The sequence below is a fragment of the Tamandua tetradactyla genome, chromosome 2, assembly GCF_023851605.1.
Source record: "Tamandua tetradactyla isolate mTamTet1 chromosome 2, mTamTet1.pri, whole genome shotgun sequence".
Taxonomy (NCBI): domain Eukaryota; kingdom Metazoa; phylum Chordata; class Mammalia; order Pilosa; family Myrmecophagidae; genus Tamandua; species Tamandua tetradactyla.
Genome location: NC_135328.1, coordinates 193,882,723 through 193,901,357, shown reverse-complemented (window position 1 = coordinate 193,901,357; position 18,635 = coordinate 193,882,723). Strand labels below are relative to the sequence as shown.

Here is an 18,635-nt window from a genome sequence, read left to right as displayed (position 1 = left end):
TAAAACACATTAAAAAAAAAATTTGGCTATTTAACTTGTGTTTTTCACCCCTGTCCAAAACAGAGAGGAAAAAATTTTATGGCTCAAATATGAGGTGAATGCCTTGCCAACAGGCCATTTATTCTTTTTGCATGAACCACTGACAATATAATAAAGACTGCAGTACTTCCTCTCAATAATAAGTAGGAACATAAACTTGTACCAATACCTTTCTTATTACTTTCTTCCTACCCAACTATTTACAAAATCCCTAGTTCATTTCCATGGCCTTCCCACAATTAAATCAAATAGTTACAACATACATTTTTCTAAAAGCTGCTCCTGAAATTTAAACATTTAGGCCTTTTGGAATTAAAGTGTTTTTAAAAACCCTAGCTTGTATATTAGCAAAGCAAAGCTGAAGCCATTCTTTCCGTATGCTAATACAATTTTACCAAATCTGAGGCTCCTGCTTTCTATAATGAAACAACATATGTAAAATTAAATGAGAGATTTAATTCAAAATAATTCTAGTCACTTTACGTCCAAACTGACCTATAAAAGAAATTTAATTACACAAAAACTTCTAAGAAATCTACCAAAGTCTCAGAAACCATGCTAATTACACTGGAGCAAGCTGTCTTCTCCCTCTCCTTAATATCCTCTTCCCCCACCTTTTAGTCCCCTGTAGGTTATCCACAAAGTATCAACTATCTTGTACTTGAAAAGTGGAAGAGAATATTTCCATATGTGACTTAACATCTGACGGAAATTATTTATTGTTCGATTCAAAACAGTAGCTTAGAAACAAAAGCTAAATATTACATTAACTTCTGAAAGAAAACAAAATGCAAATTTCCATTTTCTTAACGTGTGCACTTTTTGTGGGGCGGGTTGTTGTTGAAAATACTCTGCATTTGTAAACTTCCAGGGCACAAATAAATAAAGCTGTCAATAGCAATAAGCAATAAACGACTGCTATGAACAATGCATCTCCTATTATAATACACAAAAACCAAAATTACTGAATACCATGGTTTATAAATGTCTATCTTTGAAAGGCACAACTTATTTGAAGTGAAAAATTAAAATACTACACACTCACTAGAACGTGGATTCCTTCCTTTTCAACTGGAGCTTTATCATATGTAGCATCACAAACTCGAACCAAAGTTGTTACTCCATACTTCTTAAGTTCCTTTATAAAGAAAAACAAATACAAGAGAACTCACTTTTGGATCCTGCAACCAGATATACCATTGTATCTGAAACAACGGGAAATCATTCTTAGCCTACTAAATAGACAAAGATCAAAATTATAAACAAAAGTATATAATGAACACTCATGCAATACCAGTGGGAGTATGAATAAGGTTCACCTTTCTAAACAGCCATTTATTTGGTAGCATAACACAAAAACTAAAAGTACACCTATACTTAAACAAGAAATTCTACTTCTGGGAATTTATACTGAGGAATTAAAGATATAAACAAAGACTTAGGTACCGGCAGATTCACCAGAGGCTGTTTGGAATGGTGAAAAACTAGAAACTATATTAACTGTCCAAAAATGGGAATGGTTAAATAAATTATGGCATATCCATAAAGTAGAATACTAAGACAGCTATTAAAAGCATACTAAGGAGCATAGTGAAATATGTTCTACAACTAATTGTGGTATCTTGCTTTGAAATTTATTGCTTTGTTGTATATGTTATTTTTCACCAAAAAAAAAAAAAAAAGGAAAAGGAAAAAAGTCGACTGTGATGATAAAAAAATATTTAAGCCTTCCAGCCTGACAGCCTCCTATATTTGGGAGCAGCTAGAAGGAAAAATCTGAGAAGATCATATGGCAGCCCATGACAAACTCTGGGATCTGTCCTGTAACTACTTGCTGAAGAGTGCTTTGAAAACTACTGCTTTTTTATTTCTTTGCTTTGTATATATGTTATATTATACAATAAAAAAAAGTTTTTTAAAAAAAGCATATTAAGGAGATCGGGGAGATTATTTTTAAATGTACAATGTGATCCTACCTATTATGTATATACATTTATAATTACATATATGCAGAGAAAAATAGCTGAAAGCCAAGTATCAATAGTCAGGTGTTTTGACATTGTCTTTCTGTTTATCTGTAACTTCTAATTTTTGCATAATAAGCACCTAAATTTTTTTTAATTTAAAGAAACAATAAATAAAAATTGTTTTATCTTTTTTGTATGGTGGGGTCACATTTCACTATTTTTCTATGTGAGTTTCCCATTATTGCAGCAGCATTTGCCGAATTTTTAGTTTGTTTGCTTTGCTTGTTTGTTTTTTTGGGAAGTGCATGGACTGGAAATCAAACCTGGGTCTCCCGCATGGCAAGTGAGAATTCCACCACTGAATTACCCTTGCACCCCTGATAAAAGTAGTTTTGAAAGATAAAAGAGTGGTATTATATTTAAAAGCCAGCTAACACCAAACAATTATAAGACTTACTCCTTTAAACCTCTATCCACAGTGATTGCCTACCCAATGACTACTTATCTGCAAGGGGCTACCAACATCTTTTTATAGTTGCAGTACAGTGGTCTCATCCCTGCACTTTTGGAGTACATGGTCAAGAAATCTAGAGGCTGAAAATAGTAACATGCAATTTAGCCAAGCTTAAGGGGACTGAACAGTCTGAGGGCATACAGGCCTAGAATCAACTTGTATATTGTGTACAAAAAGTTAAGAAGCTCAGGGAATTATAAGCATAAACAGGAACGGTGATATCCTAGAAGTTTCTTTCATTCAGTTACCTAAACAGTATAGTGATTTTTAATTGCTAGAGGACTTATTATTTTCAGAAAGGCCTACTTATAACACAGAAACTTCAGAAAAGTTTAAAGTATTGTTGTTAGGAATTTTAAAAACAAACTTCAAAATACAAATAAAATCTCATTAAAATGACTCCATTGTGACTGTTTATTGAAAGGTTTTGGTAGAATTTTTTATGGTATTTATAATCTTAGGCAAGTCAAACCTCTTTCAGACTCAGTTTTCCTATTCATAAAATGAGAGGGACAGATTTAGAATCCCTCTGAGTAGACCAGCCCTCTAAGTCTACTCCATAAAGACATCAACAGCAATGACGTTCAGACTGAACAACCTGGCATGAATTAAAGAGCTTACATTCAAGGTTTGTTGAAAGAACAAAGTTCCTCTACTACCTATAAAAAAAAAAAAAAGAAGGATCTGACCTTAAAATGCTATCTATAACACCTTCCCTTCCCCCATATATAGTAATCATCTGTATATGGATGATTACTGTTCCAAAGTAGTTTTGGGGTGGTTTTTCATCACGGGTGGTTAGAATATTTGAAATAGGACATGGGCTATAGTGTCAGAGACATAGGTAAGCATCCTAATTTTACCACTTATTGTATACCTTTAAGCAAATTATTAAATTATTCTGAACCTCAGTTTCCTCTTCTGTAAGAGGGAGAGAACAGTAACTATACCTCACAGAGTTAACGTAAAGAGTAAATGATATAATGCATAAAATTATTATAATGCCTGAAATGTACTAAGCTTTTAATTTTTTTTTTCCCCACATGGGCAGGCACCAGGAATCGAACCCAGGTCTCTGGCACGGCAGGTGAGAACTTTGCCACTGCGCCACCACTGCCTTCCCAATATTGTTTAAAAGTATGAAAAAAGAACTGCTAATAAAAGGATACAAGAAAAAATGTAGTATTAGATAATCTCTAAGAGCCTCCAAAATTCCATAAATCTTCTTTAAAAAAATCTGTTATAACTAATTCAACCCAATTCAACCAAGGATTGCTAGTTCCTGTTATGACCATTCATTCATATTCCAATCATAGAAATAAACTGCTTTATAATAAGAGATTATTGGTGTTAAATTTTAATGGGAATTTACCTATAAATCAGTCCAAAATGTATATCATACTACAATCTTACCTCTGTGAACTTGTTGAGGGTAGCATTGGTAGGATTGTGAGTTATCAGAAAACGCATGTTCTCATAGGAGATCTCCACAGGGGCTGGGCGGTTCATTATGGCAAATAAAAAGTGTGTGCGTGCTTGTGTGAATGTGAGGGGAAAGTGGAGAGGGGTTCGGGGGTAGGGGGAATCAATAAATCTTGAAATGTTTCACAGCGGTAAACATTAAAAAGACCACTAAAATGCCTATTATCGATCAGTGTTTTCTCTATTCAACTTGTTTATTCCTTTAAGAAGCTTGTCTTCAAGATATGTAGAAGGATTTAGAATCCACTCGAATCCAAATTCAACTTGGGCCTCAATGACTATGGATGGATACCTTCGGACTCCAAAAAAATCCAACTACAAACAAAACTTAAGCAGCCTTTACTACATTTAGGCACTAGTGAGACAAGTTAAAAGTGTAGATCTCTTTCCACTTTTGTTTACTTGATGCTTAACTTTACTGGAGTCATTAAAAGAAATAAGCTTGCAATTAAAAAAAAAAAGCCAACTATTTCTGAGGCCAGTCTCGGTGTCCAGAGTCTTCAAGGCAATGTTAATTATGGCACATAGAACCTCCAAGCTCACTTGTCAGCGAAAACGCTGTGCTGAGCCTGGCAGAAGTCTGCCCTCACGCTCAGAATCGCCATAAATGTGCAGCGTATATTCCAACGAAAAACCTGGGGGGAAAAAGCATAAGTAAAATAAATTGGAGGTTGACAGCATAGTAAACACAATGCCAGAATGCATTCCTTATGAGCCCAAAGACATAAAAAAAAATGCCACCAATTCGAAATTACTGCCATCTGCAAAGTGTGTACCAAGAGTTTTAAAAATAGAGATTCAAAAATCAAGTGTGTCATTCTTTTTTCAAAACAGGGTTCAATAAAGTTTCTGAGATAATAAGATATTTATAACTCAAATCATTTCTAAATGATTAAGCTCAGAACTTAAAGGAATCTTCACTCTATGGACCCTTTCTATAAAGTTCACAGTAATCCCTTCATTTTTCTGCTTTGATGGTTGTTACTCTGTGCTTAAATAAAGCGTATCTGGGTTAAGCATATTTATCAAAATTCCCTCTTAGGGATGTAAAATTCTTTCAATACAAAATATATGCAGGGGACCCCAATATGATACTAGTTCAGAACACACTTTAAAAAAATAAATCTCCTTCCCTCACTACGGAGTAGCTGTTTCTACCCATGAGGGAAGAGGATTAGTGAAATGACTTGTCTAAGGTCACTCAATGAATTATTTGAGCCTAAAATCAATCCCAAGTTTTATATTAATCCAGAGTTTTTCAATGTACCAAAATGTACAGTGACTCAACTAATGTGTAATACCACCCTTTCGTGTCTTAGCCAGTTAAGCTTTTTATTTCTCACATCATTGCCTCAAGAGTACCAAAGCATTTCAAAGTACCAATTCACATAGCTTTCTCCTTCCCCAAAATATCAATCACTACCAAAAAAAAAAAAAGGTAAGAAAGAACTGAGGTAGAATTTTTAATAATATTTTAGACCTGCTGCTTTGAACACAGTACTCTTTATAGCTGGAATGTCAACATAATCATAACTCCTCTGGAAGTAGGGACAAGGTTTAATTTTTTCACTTGCCTTTTCCCCAAGTCTCCAATAAGTGCTTGTTTAGAAGTCTACCAAAAAAAGAGGAAGGTAGCTAGACAGACACGAAAGAGAATGATTATTCAACCACTTTTAGGAAGAAACTGAAATATAGATAAAAAAGAACCTAGGCCTTCAAACTGTCAAACCTATTCTTTTACCCTCAATCTCCTTAGGTTATTCTTATGGAATTTTATTTTGTAAATTGCATATTTGTGATTAGGTAATCATGGACACAAACCCAGAACTAAAACATTCTTAAAATATGAAAGATACACACAAAAAAAATTCAAAATGGCACTCTAAGAGTTTCAAAAATACCTCAGCAGAGTAAATTACCCACTGCAGTAAAAACATAAAATCTCTATATTCAAATGAAGAAAAAAAAAAAAAAACATACCACTACTCTTCTTAACTCATACTTCTAACTGTAAGACCAAAATGTAACCAGCTTAGATTATATAAGAAAATATTTCATAGCACTCCTTATAGAGTCAAGGAATTTTAGAGTTAAGAGATCAAACACTGACCCCCTTTTAAAGAAAATAATGCTTGGGAGATTAAAATGACTTACCTAAGAACTCACTGCTCAAGCAAACAGCAAACTTTACCCTATCTTATTCTTACGACCTCATTTTGGAATGACCACTTCCAGGTACAAATGTAGCTAATTCACTGTTATCATTTTCAATTCTTAACACCCTACTGAGATCCCCAGCAAAGGAATTTTTGCCAAAAGAAACAGCATGTTCTATCAATTTTAACAGACACATGATAAAAGCAGTCTTCTGTGACCTCCCCCTCCCTCAAAGGCTCAACTAAGCATCAACAGTTAAATTTCTGCACCTGTCAATTCAGATAAACTAATGGTACACATAAAAGAATACAAAGCAAACAGACTGTAAGAAGTCATAAACAACCTACCACAGTTAGAAAGTACTCTGAAGTATTTACATAGGGTAGAGCCCTATGTTTTAGCATAAGCTCCACACCTGTACATTTTACAAGAAAACTTGCTTCTAACGTTGTCTCTCTGGGATTCTATCCTACCTATGAAAAAATAAGTTTTCTTTTTAATTTACTAGATGATGGAAAAGGCTGGTTTACTTGACATCTAACAGTTGTCAAATTCAAATACACATCCAAATAATCTCTCTACCCTTCAATTTTATCTTTTATAGAAGTGAACTTTTAAAATATTGAATTTGGGACATTTCCATTTCCTAGACAACATTTCCATTTTTAACAAAAGAATTTAACTTCACGGAAGGATTAGAAAGCCTTGGCTGTGACAGAGAAATCCTTTTAAAATAAAAGGAAGGGAAAGGAGAAAGAAAAGGGAAAAAAGAATGAAAAAGGGGAGAGCTGAAAGAAAAAATCAAACAAGCAGAGGCCTATTAAGCTGAAACTGTGCACTGTCAATAAAACCAAAAGTCAAAGGCACAATAGAGACAACTTAAAACTTTGAAGAGGTACGTTAAAAATAGTTTATCCACAGTCAGTAATGCTTATCTCTACCTTGGTGAGTACCAAAAACCAAAATGCATTAGACATAATACCTAACATTTAGTTATAGCATATTCTTAAAATAGAAAACTACAGAGGTTTAAAAAAATAAAACAGACACATAAACTGATATGAAAAGATGGCTAAGCTACACTACTAAGTGAAAAGAGCAAGGTGCATGAGAGTATGAATAGCACGTACAGATGTATAGAAACATTTGTGAGTGTTGTATATACTTTCATACCCATGGCCTATCTTGAAGGTTACAAAGAACTGGTAACAGCGGTTGCCCCTGGGGTATGAGGAAGACTGTAGGGCTGGAGGTCAGGATCATGATTTACTTTATTCTAGCAAGTAAATATGTTTTGAACTAAAATGCTTTAATTTTTTTCCTTGCACATGACCCTAATTTTTTTTTAATTCTCTGAAACAGAGAGATAAAGAACGCTGCAACAATTTACAATTTAACTACTTTCTTAACAGTAATCATGGGATCAGTTTCAAGAAGCTAGTCCCTTAGTCCTAGGCAGGCCTGTGCCTAAAGAACTCCAAAAAGGTATTCTTTATCAGAATACTAAATAACTGAATAAAATTCATGTTCTGCCTTAGCAACTATAATTCTAAGTTCAAATATAAATACAGAGAATTTAAAAGTGTGAAGGGACTTTATAAAATGAGCCCCATTTAAGATGTAACCAAATCTTAGCAGACACCCTTTTAAAAATTCCATTAATGTGCTCCCACATAAAGCTTTCCACTAAGAAATCACTTTTTATATTTCCATATTAAATGATATAAGGTACTTCTAATTTATATTATAATATATACATATATATGTAATGAAAGAATTCTAGATCTCGGGAAATAAAATCTAACAGCAAGGGTCTGTGTTACTTTTCTTACCAGGTTCTACAGGAAGTCATGCAAATTTGAGTCAGCTTGGTTTCTACAATCAGGCAACATGAAAAGCATAATACTGTATATAAGAGTAAACTTTGGCAACGATTTTTCCTAAAACAAATTCACTTCAGTGAAGATACCTGTACTTTCCCCTAAAATAAGTATGAACCATAAAATCTGTCAACCATAAAGAAAAAAGTATCTTCTTGAAGGGCTAGACATATCCCTTGCAATCTGGCTAGTTAAGAATTTACTAAATAAATAAGTAATAGGGGGAACATGTTAAAATAAATTCAATAGAATGAAATGCTAGTGATCAATGAAAGGGAGGGTTTTTTTTCTTTTTATTTCTTTTTCTGAATTGATGCAAATGTTCTAAGAAATGATCATGATGATGAATATACAATTATGTGATGATATTGTGAGTTACTGATTATATAACAAGAATGGAATGATCATATGGTAAGAATGTTTGTGTTTGTATGTTGTTATCTTGAATAAATAAATAAGTAAATAAATAAAAAGAAACAAAGAATTCACTAATTAATTCAGCAAATATTTCCTGGGCATATACTATGTGTCACATACTTAAAGGTGCACAAGAGCAGTGAACAAAATAAACAAAAATTTCTGTTGTCATGGATCTTACATTTTAGTGGGCAGAAAAAGACAAACTAGGCCACTGTTATAGAGAACAATGCAAAATAGGGGAATCAGCAGTGCCAGAAGGGAGAGGGGATCCCAATTCTGAATAAGGTCACCAGGCAAAGCCTCACCAAAAAAAAAAAATGACATTTTATCCAAGATCTGGGGGTGTCAGCCAAATAGACATCTGAGGGCAGAGCATTCTAGGCAGAAGGATTAGCTGTACCAAAGGTTATGCGGTGGGAACACGCTTCGGTGTTCTAGGAATAGCATTGGGGGCCAGTACTATTGGAAAAGAGAGGGCCAGGCAATGAGGAGGAGGTCAGAGAAATAAAAGAGTCCTGTAGGCCACTATATGGACTTTGGCTTTTACTCAAACAAAAATATAGAGAAGCCAGTTGAGGGTTTCAAGTAAGTGATAATTTACATTTTATAAAGACCAATCTGGCTGCTAGTGGAGACAGATTCTAAGAGTCTTAAGAGTGGAAGCAAGTAGATCAGTTAGGAGCCTGTTGCTATAATCCAGTAGATAATGATGGCTTAGATCAGGGTAGTAGAAGCAGAGGGAATGAGAAGGGGTCAGTTTCAAGATATATTCTAAGGTAAAGTCTAAAAGGACTTGTCCAGATTGGATATGGGATTTGTGGTAAGAGTCAAGGGACTGAGTAACTGGAAGAATTCGCAGAAACCTACATTTGAGAACAGTCAACCAGAAGATGCAAATTAATGTTAGCTCCCCTCTTCCACTACTACAGGCCTAGGGAGTTGATAAGGAAAAAGTTACCCATTAAATTCTACACAAATCAGCATCCAAAATATCTGCAAGCAAGCTAAAAATAATATAATGCTTTTTTATTGCTAAAAGAAAAAAGTCTCAGTTACTCCCTTGGTTATTCCCACTTTTCCACTTCCTCTTGTAAGGAGGGAACTTGAGAATCAAGTTTCAGAACAGAAGTCAATTATCAGTTCTATAAAAAGAAACTACGACCTTGATGGTGGGACAATGTCTTAATATTTCAGAACCAGCATGAGATACAAAGTTTGGCACTCAGATAGAAAGAGAAAGCAGTTAATGATCATACCTGGTTCTGAGAACAGTGTTAGTTATTTACTGAAATCTTGTGAGCCCTGTTCCCACGCAAAGGAAAAGGCAGAGGTTTCCGAATTTGTTTGCACCTTGGTGATTAAAGTAGTTATATTTTCTACAGATGCCTGCCTCTACAAGTTAAGACAAAAAATTGCACTAAATATTTTCATGCCATACTTGAAAATATTTTTCAATTTCATACTGCACTGTTCCTCTTAAGATTAGCAATTCTCCAGATGAATCTCATTTTATTTATTTCAAAAAAATAAATTTAAATGAAAGTAAAGGCATCATGCAATCTGCAGTTTTTCTAAAAAAATTATTTGAGTTCCAATAACATTAAAAATCCTAACAGTACAATTCTAATATTGAACAGTAATCTCGTTTTCAGTGAATCTTTTAAAGATTAAGTTAAATAGCTCAAGTAACCTGATTCGAATCATTCATACTTTTCATTTCCAGACAAAGATATCATTGCTATCCTTTCCACGGGCTTTGTTTAAAGACTTTAATTTATGTGTATTTTAAGACTCAGAGCCTCTTTATTATAAAGTTAAAGCATATTCTTTTTCAAAACAACTATGGTAATCTTCCTTACAATCCCTTACAACGAATTATATCCAAATTATCGCTTTTCCATAAAATTAAATCCTAACATTTGTTTTTCTCTTGTCATCTTTCCATCTTTCTTTTTTCTTTAATCACAAAAAAATTTTCTGAGAACAATTTATGTCTCAATAATTTTTAATTTTCAACATCACTATATATATATTAACCCACAAACTGCTGAATCAATTATTTCAATAATAAAGTAATGTATCTGAGATTCTGAACTTCAATTGTAATAAGAATCCAAATGACACCTAAATTCAGCCTGTCAACACCACTCTGAAATGTTTTCTGAGCACAATGAGAATGACTGTAACAGCTGCAAGTTCCCTGAGGTTGCAAAATAGATACTTGGGAAAAGGTTATTTGAATCACCTTTCAAAATAACCTACAGCACAGGAGCAGCATGCAAAGCAAAAACTTCCAGGCTATTGTTAGCATTATTTAAAATACATCATGTTTCAGCGCTTAGCAGTTTATGCAACAGCTTAACTCTTTCATTTCCCCATTTTATCAAATGTATTGAGCACATTTACAAACCCCACCTCCACTTCCTCTCCTAACCTTGCTTTTTATAAATCACATACTTCACAGACATCTCTCTATGTACTGAGTATAGTATACAAGATAGACAAGTACACCAAGTTCCTGGTGGCCTTTTCAAACATAGTCTACCCACTATTTACCCAATAATGGCTTGCTTTTATTTTCACAAACACAATAACATCCACAATCATCAAAAACCATATAGTAAAAGCAATTATTTCACATTACATATAAATGTAAAGTAAAAATGTGAAATACCTCTATACTGTCACGTTAAGGGGTAATTATTCTTTGTTCACTAGGTTAATTCAACATGGATTCTGTTAAGGGTGAAAAACTCAGTCATTCTTGTCCTCTTCCTCCAAATGCTTACTGAGATGAGGGAAAATATACCACCTCTGAATGAAACTAAAATGCAACAAATCCTAACTAAGTCTTTTAACAAGCATTTATGGTGCTCTATCACAGATATTATCCAGGACAAAGATTTTAGAAAAAACAATATGGATGAAAACCACTTGATGATGGGCATTAAATTTTCATATTAACGCTATATACTTTGAGGACAGAAAGTAAGCACTGGTAAATGGCATAGGGTTAATTAAAGAAGACCCCTGAATAAAGATAAAATTTATAAAGCAATAATGGAAGACTGGTAGAAACAGTGAAAGACATGGAAGCCTAACTTGAGGAAGGAGCTCAGTCCTTGGTTAGATAACTGGGGAATCCTTGGTTAAGCTGAGAATTTCTGACCAAGACAAATGAAATAAAGGCTCTGAGGAATTTAAGAATAGAATATTAGTTAAGGAACAACTCCACTCACTGAAAGAAAGTAAATGCTGGCATGCTAGTGCACATCTCCTGAGCAACTCCATAAACAGAAGCTTAACAAATACTCTCAACTTATTAAATCTTACTAGATAGTTAAATTACTTTTCCTAGTAAAGAAATGACATGAGTTTAATTAAATTCTATTTGTTGATAACTTCCAAATGAAGATCCCATCTCACCAGAAAAATAGTTGAGACTACAGTCTATGATTTACATTTGAAGTGTTTTCCACCCAGAAAAAGCCAAACAATTTAAATTTAAACTAATCATCAAAGGAAACTTGTTTGTGACCACAAATGTGCAATGAAGAATTATGTCCCTAGATTCTACTGTTTCTCCATCACATCTTCTCAATTTGCTGACAAATCCTGCTGATGACTCATATCCTTCTGTACTAACCAGCTACCCTGTTCCCTCATGATAGTCTTTACACCAATAATAGAAAGTAGAAAATACATTAATTTGCTTTGCAACTAAAAACAGTAAATGTTAACAAAAGTATATAAGCCCAATTTACAAATACTGTGATGGTATTATCTAGTGAGTGTTTCCTATAAAACACTGCAAAAAAAAAAAAAGATGCTCAAATATTAACTAAAAATAAAGCACGAGAAGAAAGCAGACCCATTTGTGAATTTGAATTCTTGTCAAACAATACATTAGTTAAGAGCCAACATTTTTGGCTATTGCAGAAACAAAAACATAAAGTAATTTATCTGATCTGCTAAAGCAAATATATCATGTGTGCATTTTACGCCAAAAGAATTAACATTTTCTGGAAAGAATGAAATGTCAACTGAAAAATACAATGAAAGGAATTAAATACACCACTTCTCTGAAGGTAGATTTTTGTTCTAACGGTCAAAATATTTTTTCAAACTAGGCTTAACTAGCAAAGAAAGGGTCACAGCAAAGTTTAATCTTAAAATTCTCTACAGATTCAAAAGCCAATGTGCAATGTAAACCTATATTCAAATGATGAAATTTCGTTTCTAGGCTACTTAAATTGGAGTGGATTCTGTGTTACAGAAGCCATAGGTAAGGAAATCAGTGCAGGCAAACAAACATTTTACTCAAGTTAACTTCATAAAAACTATTGGAATAATCTGTTAACTCCTTATAGTCATCTTTCTGTGAAAGATTTTGGTGCCCTATAAATCTATACTGTTTGAACAGACAGTGCAGGGAAAACCACCCTAAAACGTGCAGAAGGGTCATTTTCTCACCTGGGACCTGGTAATTCCACAAAGGGTAACTGTGGAAAGTGAACAAAGGCTGCAATGCTGTGTGGCTTCTTTTGTGCAGGTGTTAGAGTAGTGATAGTTTCTGGCTCAGCTTAGATGTCTACAACTCAGGGGGCAAAAGATTTACATAGAACACCACTTCAGCCTTACACCAAGAAATCCTGCAAGGCTTCAAATCCCAAGAAAGTGGCCAGAAAGTCAAAGGAGCTCATGTAGTTCAGACAATAGAACAAATAAGTGGAGAAAGCTACCAGACCAGACAGGTCTATACACATAACAGTTATGAAATTCAAAACTAATAGAAAGCTCTCCTAATAGTCCACAGATTAACAAACTCAAATTGCCATTTCTCAAAGCAATTATAATTGGTGGTATCCAAAGACTCCTCCAATTTCTACATAACCCAAATAGTGTTGAGAGAGAGATTAATGTGGGAACATCCCCCCAAAGAGAAAAAAAAAGTTATGCAAGTAACTAAAGTATATATATAAAAAAAAAAAAACCCTCTAAATTTCAAGCAAAAAATGGTCAACTTCCTCAAAATCTTCTTAACTCCTAGAGGGCTCTCCTACTAAAATGACTAGTTAACTGAATAGAAAAATTTAGCCAAAGTTTTAGGTGTTTTAAGCCACAAGAACATATATATATATTTTTATTCCACTGTCATCTATCTACTGATACTCTTTAATTTGGATACCAAAACCTAGGATTTCACAATTGATCTATAAAGTCAATTTCCTAGCTGTAGAAATAAAAGAATACCACTTACTCATAGTATCCTTAGGTTTTAAATTTGATGTGATGTGATTTAACACAAAGAAGATTCTCAAGAAGGCAATGTTGAAACCTAGAGCCTTGAAGTATAATGTCGGAGTTCAAAAACATCCCAAGGGGGAAAATTCAACCTTCCCATGTGGAGAATTCCTGACATTTTCACAAGCAATGGGGACAGTCAAAGCAATAGGCCCAGCCCTCAATCTTGGGGTTTGTTCATATGAAACTTATCCCCACAAAGGATAGACTAAGCCTACAAAGTCACCCCCAGAGAACCTCTTTTGTTGCTCAGATGCAGCCTCTCTCTCTCTCAGCCAACACAAAAAGCAACAAGGGACAGAAATCTTAGAATGAGCTGGGATTCAGCATCAAGGGATTGAGAAAAGCTTCTCGACCAAAAGGGGGAAGAGAGAAATGAGACAAAATAAAGTGTCAATGACTGAGAGATTACAGACTCAAGAGGTTATCCTGGTGGTTTTTCTTACACATTATATAGATATTACCTTTTTAGTTAAGGTATAATGGAGAGGCCGGAGGGAAGTGCCTGAAATGTAGAGCTGTGTCCCGGTAGCCACGTTTCTTGAAGATGACTGTACAATAATAGAGCTTTCGCAATGTGACTGTGTGATTGTGAAAACCTTGTGTCTGATGTTCCGTTTATCTACCTTATGGACAGATGAGTAAAACACATGGATAAAAAATAAATAAATAATAGGAGGAACAAATGGTAAAATAAATTTAGTAGACTGAAATGCTAGTGGATCAATGAAAGGGTGGGGTAAGGGGTATGGTATATATTAATTTTTTCTTTTTGCTTTTTCTGAATTGATGCAAATGTTCTAAGAAATGATCATGATGATGAATATACAACTATGTGATGATATTGTGAGTTACTGATTATATATCAAGAATGGAAAGACCATATGATAAGAATATTTGTGTTTGTATATTTAATAAATAACATCCCAAGACCACAAGATCTCTATCACTACTTAATTCAATAAACATAAATAAATCTATCATGTCAGTACTATGGATCCTGTTTTGGAGTTACTGAAAATTTTGAGATGTACAACTTTTATTCAACAAGTAGCATAGCTACTTGGTTTTAGCACCTGAAGAAATCGATCTAACTTGGGATTCACTCGTTCTAATATAGGTTTCATTCTTCCAAGAGTAACAGCTAAAATACATATATACTCCTTTGCATCTTGTAAATGTTTCTTCTAGAGATTCACTGGTTTCAGTTCTGCATTCCAACAAAAAGGAACAAGTACAACCTAACCCTATAAAATAAATCTCTACAAAATTTCAATGTTGCATCTCAAAATTGTAAAGTTTCTATAATTACTGTGTAAGGAAATGATTAAAAGACAAAATGATTAAAAAGTTAATTCTTAAGAAAAATAAATCTGATTTACCTTGTATACAAATGTTTTCAAGTAAAATATGAGTTTTCAGACTTTTAAAAAATTTTCTGCAAAAGCATTCAAACATTTACTCTTCCCGAGTGCCACCAAAGTTCAATGATGTTGGAAATGGTTCCTGCCTATAAATTTAGTTCATTCAAATTAAATATCGCTTGACTGACTCATGGAAGGAGCGGTTTGACTTTTGCTTTTCTGAGTCAGAACATATGGAGTTCAGCAGTTCTAAACTATTTTTGATTTATAAAGGTGTTCTAAAATGCCAGTATTTCCAAGCTACTAAATATAATAATTAAACTGTTGCCATAGTAGGAAAGTCTTAGTGGTAATACTACTTTGATTCTATAGTTCAATTTACAATTAACAAACAAAATGTTTTTGAGTATAGTTTCTCACGTGATGTTCACAATCTCCTGAGGTAAGTATTCCACACAACTGAAAGAGAGCCTTTCACAAAAAAAGTGACAACTTCGAGTTGACTCTTAGCCCCAATAAATATGCTCTTATCCTTTCCCCCAAAATGGAAAACAACATAAAAGATTGCTGGGTTTCTTTAATCATTCTCCTCTCCCAGACATATCCCAGGTGCCTCATAAAAACTTGTCTCAAAGCACAAACCCTGGGGCCCTAAGAGAGTTTGAACACTGAATCTCCTCCCACATAAAAGCCTAGCCTAGGCCCTGAAGAGCCTCAAGTCAGCATCTCCCCAACGATCATCTTGCCTCCAGCCATTCAGTCTTCTGCACTAACTCCAACACCTCTCATCTGTACAAGCTGCCAAATCATAAAGCACTGTGTATATGAGAAACCTCAAAGTGAGACAAGCTACTGAGAGGGTAGTAATGGACTAGTGGCAAAACCAAGGTAAAGTGAGACCAATCTGAGTTTTCAATCCAGCTCCAGTTGTTATTAACTGTGTGACCTTGAAAAAATTACCTAACCCCTTTGAGCGTATCTCTTCATCTCATCACTCCACCGTAAATCCATGAAGGCTCATCACTGTATCCCTAGTGCCAGGAAAGTAGAAGCCACTCTAAATCTGAATAGATGCAAATTGAGAATATCTACCAACTTTGCCATAATTGTAAATGAGGGACTATAAAAAGCACCTGGTATGATAGTAGGGCACTATTTAATCCCTTTCCTGCTGAATAGTAATATTTACTATTTCTAAAAGCAGAAAGCAGCTAGAGATTGAGAAAAAGGACACTTCCCTCTGGATCAATGTCATACATGACAAAGGAAATCAGACTAAGAAAAATATAATTTTTGGCTTCTAATTACATTACATAAATGCTTTTGCCTGTAATTCTATAAGTCTAATATCTAAAAGGACCACCCTACCCGGGTAATCATAATATTGAAAGACTGCCTAGATGGAAGCCTACACCCTTATAAAGATCTCTCAAAAAACTTCTATGAGATTTTCCACCATTAAAGTGCAAAATGCCTATCAAGATACTCTTCATCAAGAACCCTTACTTCTACACCACAGGATTTTGCAAAAAGTCCCTGACAATCACTGGGCCATTCAGTCTTCAATATGAAACATTTTTTAAATGTCAGGGTCAGAATACTGGCAAACCATTTCTCACCATCTTCACTAATACAAAAGCATACTGACAAGTGATTCTGAAGCCCTAATAATGTGTCACTCATTCTGTGTCCCTATTTTTTTTTCATATTTAACAGTGCATAACTTCACTTACCTCTTGTCTGAAACCACTATGTAATACATTGCATGGCACCAAACAGCTACCATATCTTAATCTGGTTGTGGTTAAGGTTTGGTGACTCGGTATCAAACAAGCATTTGCAAAATGCATACAAGGACCCTAGGACTGCAGGTCATTTTATATGTTTCTTCACAAACACCAGGAAGTAATCAACTATCCTATGGCTCATCAGCACCATGTTATGGTTTCATCATCATTATTATTATTTCTTATGAGCTTTCCTCCAGAAGGAGCCACACCTAAATATATTATTTCAATTTATGTAACAATGAAATATTTTCCCCCTAAAGAACTAGCAGTACTTACACCGTAGAGTCTATGCTTTTGAATACTCTACAGGCAAGACACTAGGGTCCTGCCGATAGAAGGACCCTAGTCTCTTGCCTGTAGCTCTCAGAGCCCTAGACTACCACAGAAACCTTATGATAAACTTGGCAACTTAAGCCACTTTCACGGTGACAAAAGGAGAGGAGGTAAAACATTGGGGGTAAAAACTGGAAAAGAAAAAAGGACACCCTTTCTAAAAAAAATCCCAAATTATAGTGTCAAGGGAACCGACTCCTATATCCTTTCCGTCTACCCAAAGATCCAGGGAAGGGATGCTCCTGAAAAGGCGTCCCTAACCCAGAACACCAGAATTCACTATACCAAGCACAAAGACCAAAGAGAAGGGTCCTCCAGGATGTCTGCCTTACTCTGGGCAAAAGCAGGCACATTTTTACACGCTCCCTCATCTGCCACCCACCTCCCCAGACCTTCTCACACCTTTCATACACTCACTCTGTCTCCACATTCATATTCTCACACACACACTCTTCTCCCACACGCCTGCTCGCATTCACCTCTTCACTTACTCTCCCCCAGTCTCTCCATCCACATTTTCTCCCAGCTACTCTCCCTACACTCACTCACTCTCCCCTACTCTCACATTCTTTCCCGTCACTGTTTCCCCCCACACCCTCCAGAGATACTCACATTCTCCCCATCCACACTTTCTGCCCCCACTCACACACTCATTCTTCCCCCGCCACTCACACTCCCTTCCACACTCCCTCTCCTCACACTTCCCACATACACAATATTCTTCCACACACTCACAAACACCCACAAACACACTCTCACTCACTTACCCACCTCGTTCTCCACGCTTCTCGGTCGCGCTACCCCCACCCCCGACCCGGCCCTCCTTCCGGGGACGTGTCTCAGGCCTGCACTAATGGCTGCGGCGCCTCCCGCCCCCCCCTTCCCCGAGGCCCGGGAGCCCGCCCGGGGGCCGCCCGTGAGGGGAGCACTCACGCCGGCGAGCTGGGAACTGGGCATTGAAGTCTGGCGGCGGCGGGAGCGAGGAGGCGCCTCTCTCCTCAGTCACCTCGGCGGCGGCGGCGGCGGCGGCGGCGGTAGCGGTGGCGGCGACGACTCCCCCCCAGCCTCGGCGCGCGACACCCGGCCCGGCCCGGCGGCGGCGGCGGCGGCGCGTGTCCACGAGTCCGTCTTGCTGCTGCTGCTGCGGCTACCGCTGCGTCTCCTGCTGCCGCCTCTGCCCTCGCTGCCGCCGCTGTCCTATGGCGTCGCCTTGTGCCTTGCCCGGCCGCCGCTACCGCTCCAGCCGCTACCGGAGAGACGACGGTTACAGACCAGCGGATTGCGCCGTCGCCACCACCGCTGCGCGCGCAGCCGGAACCAGCTCCCGCCGCCGCCCCTCAGGGGGCGCTGCGGGGCGCGGCGCGCGCACCCGTCGGCCCGCCCTC

General features: G+C 36.4%; 1 protein-coding gene across 3 annotated transcripts in view; it reads right to left on the bottom strand.

Annotated features, from left to right (window-relative positions):
- PTP4A2 (protein tyrosine phosphatase 4A2) overlaps positions 1–18,577 on the bottom strand; it is a 31,248-nt gene extending 12,671 nt beyond the window's left edge. Inside the window, exons 1-3 of one of the 3 annotated variants that reach the window (XM_077150502.1) lie at positions 18,184–18,576; positions 3,934–4,637; positions 1,085–1,177 (exon numbers count right to left, since the gene is read on the bottom strand). In XM_077150502.1, the coding sequence (XP_077006617.1) occupies positions 1,085–1,177; positions 3,934–4,029 (189 nt within the window). In that variant the 5' untranslated portion in view covers positions 4,030–4,637; positions 18,184–18,576. Of the gene's footprint in view, positions 1–1,084; positions 1,178–3,933; positions 4,638–6,156; positions 17,808–18,183 lie in introns of those variants that run through there. The other 2 variants (XM_077150503.1, XM_077150504.1) reach the window with 2 other exon arrangements.
- Positions 18,578–18,635: the final 58 nt, after the last annotated feature.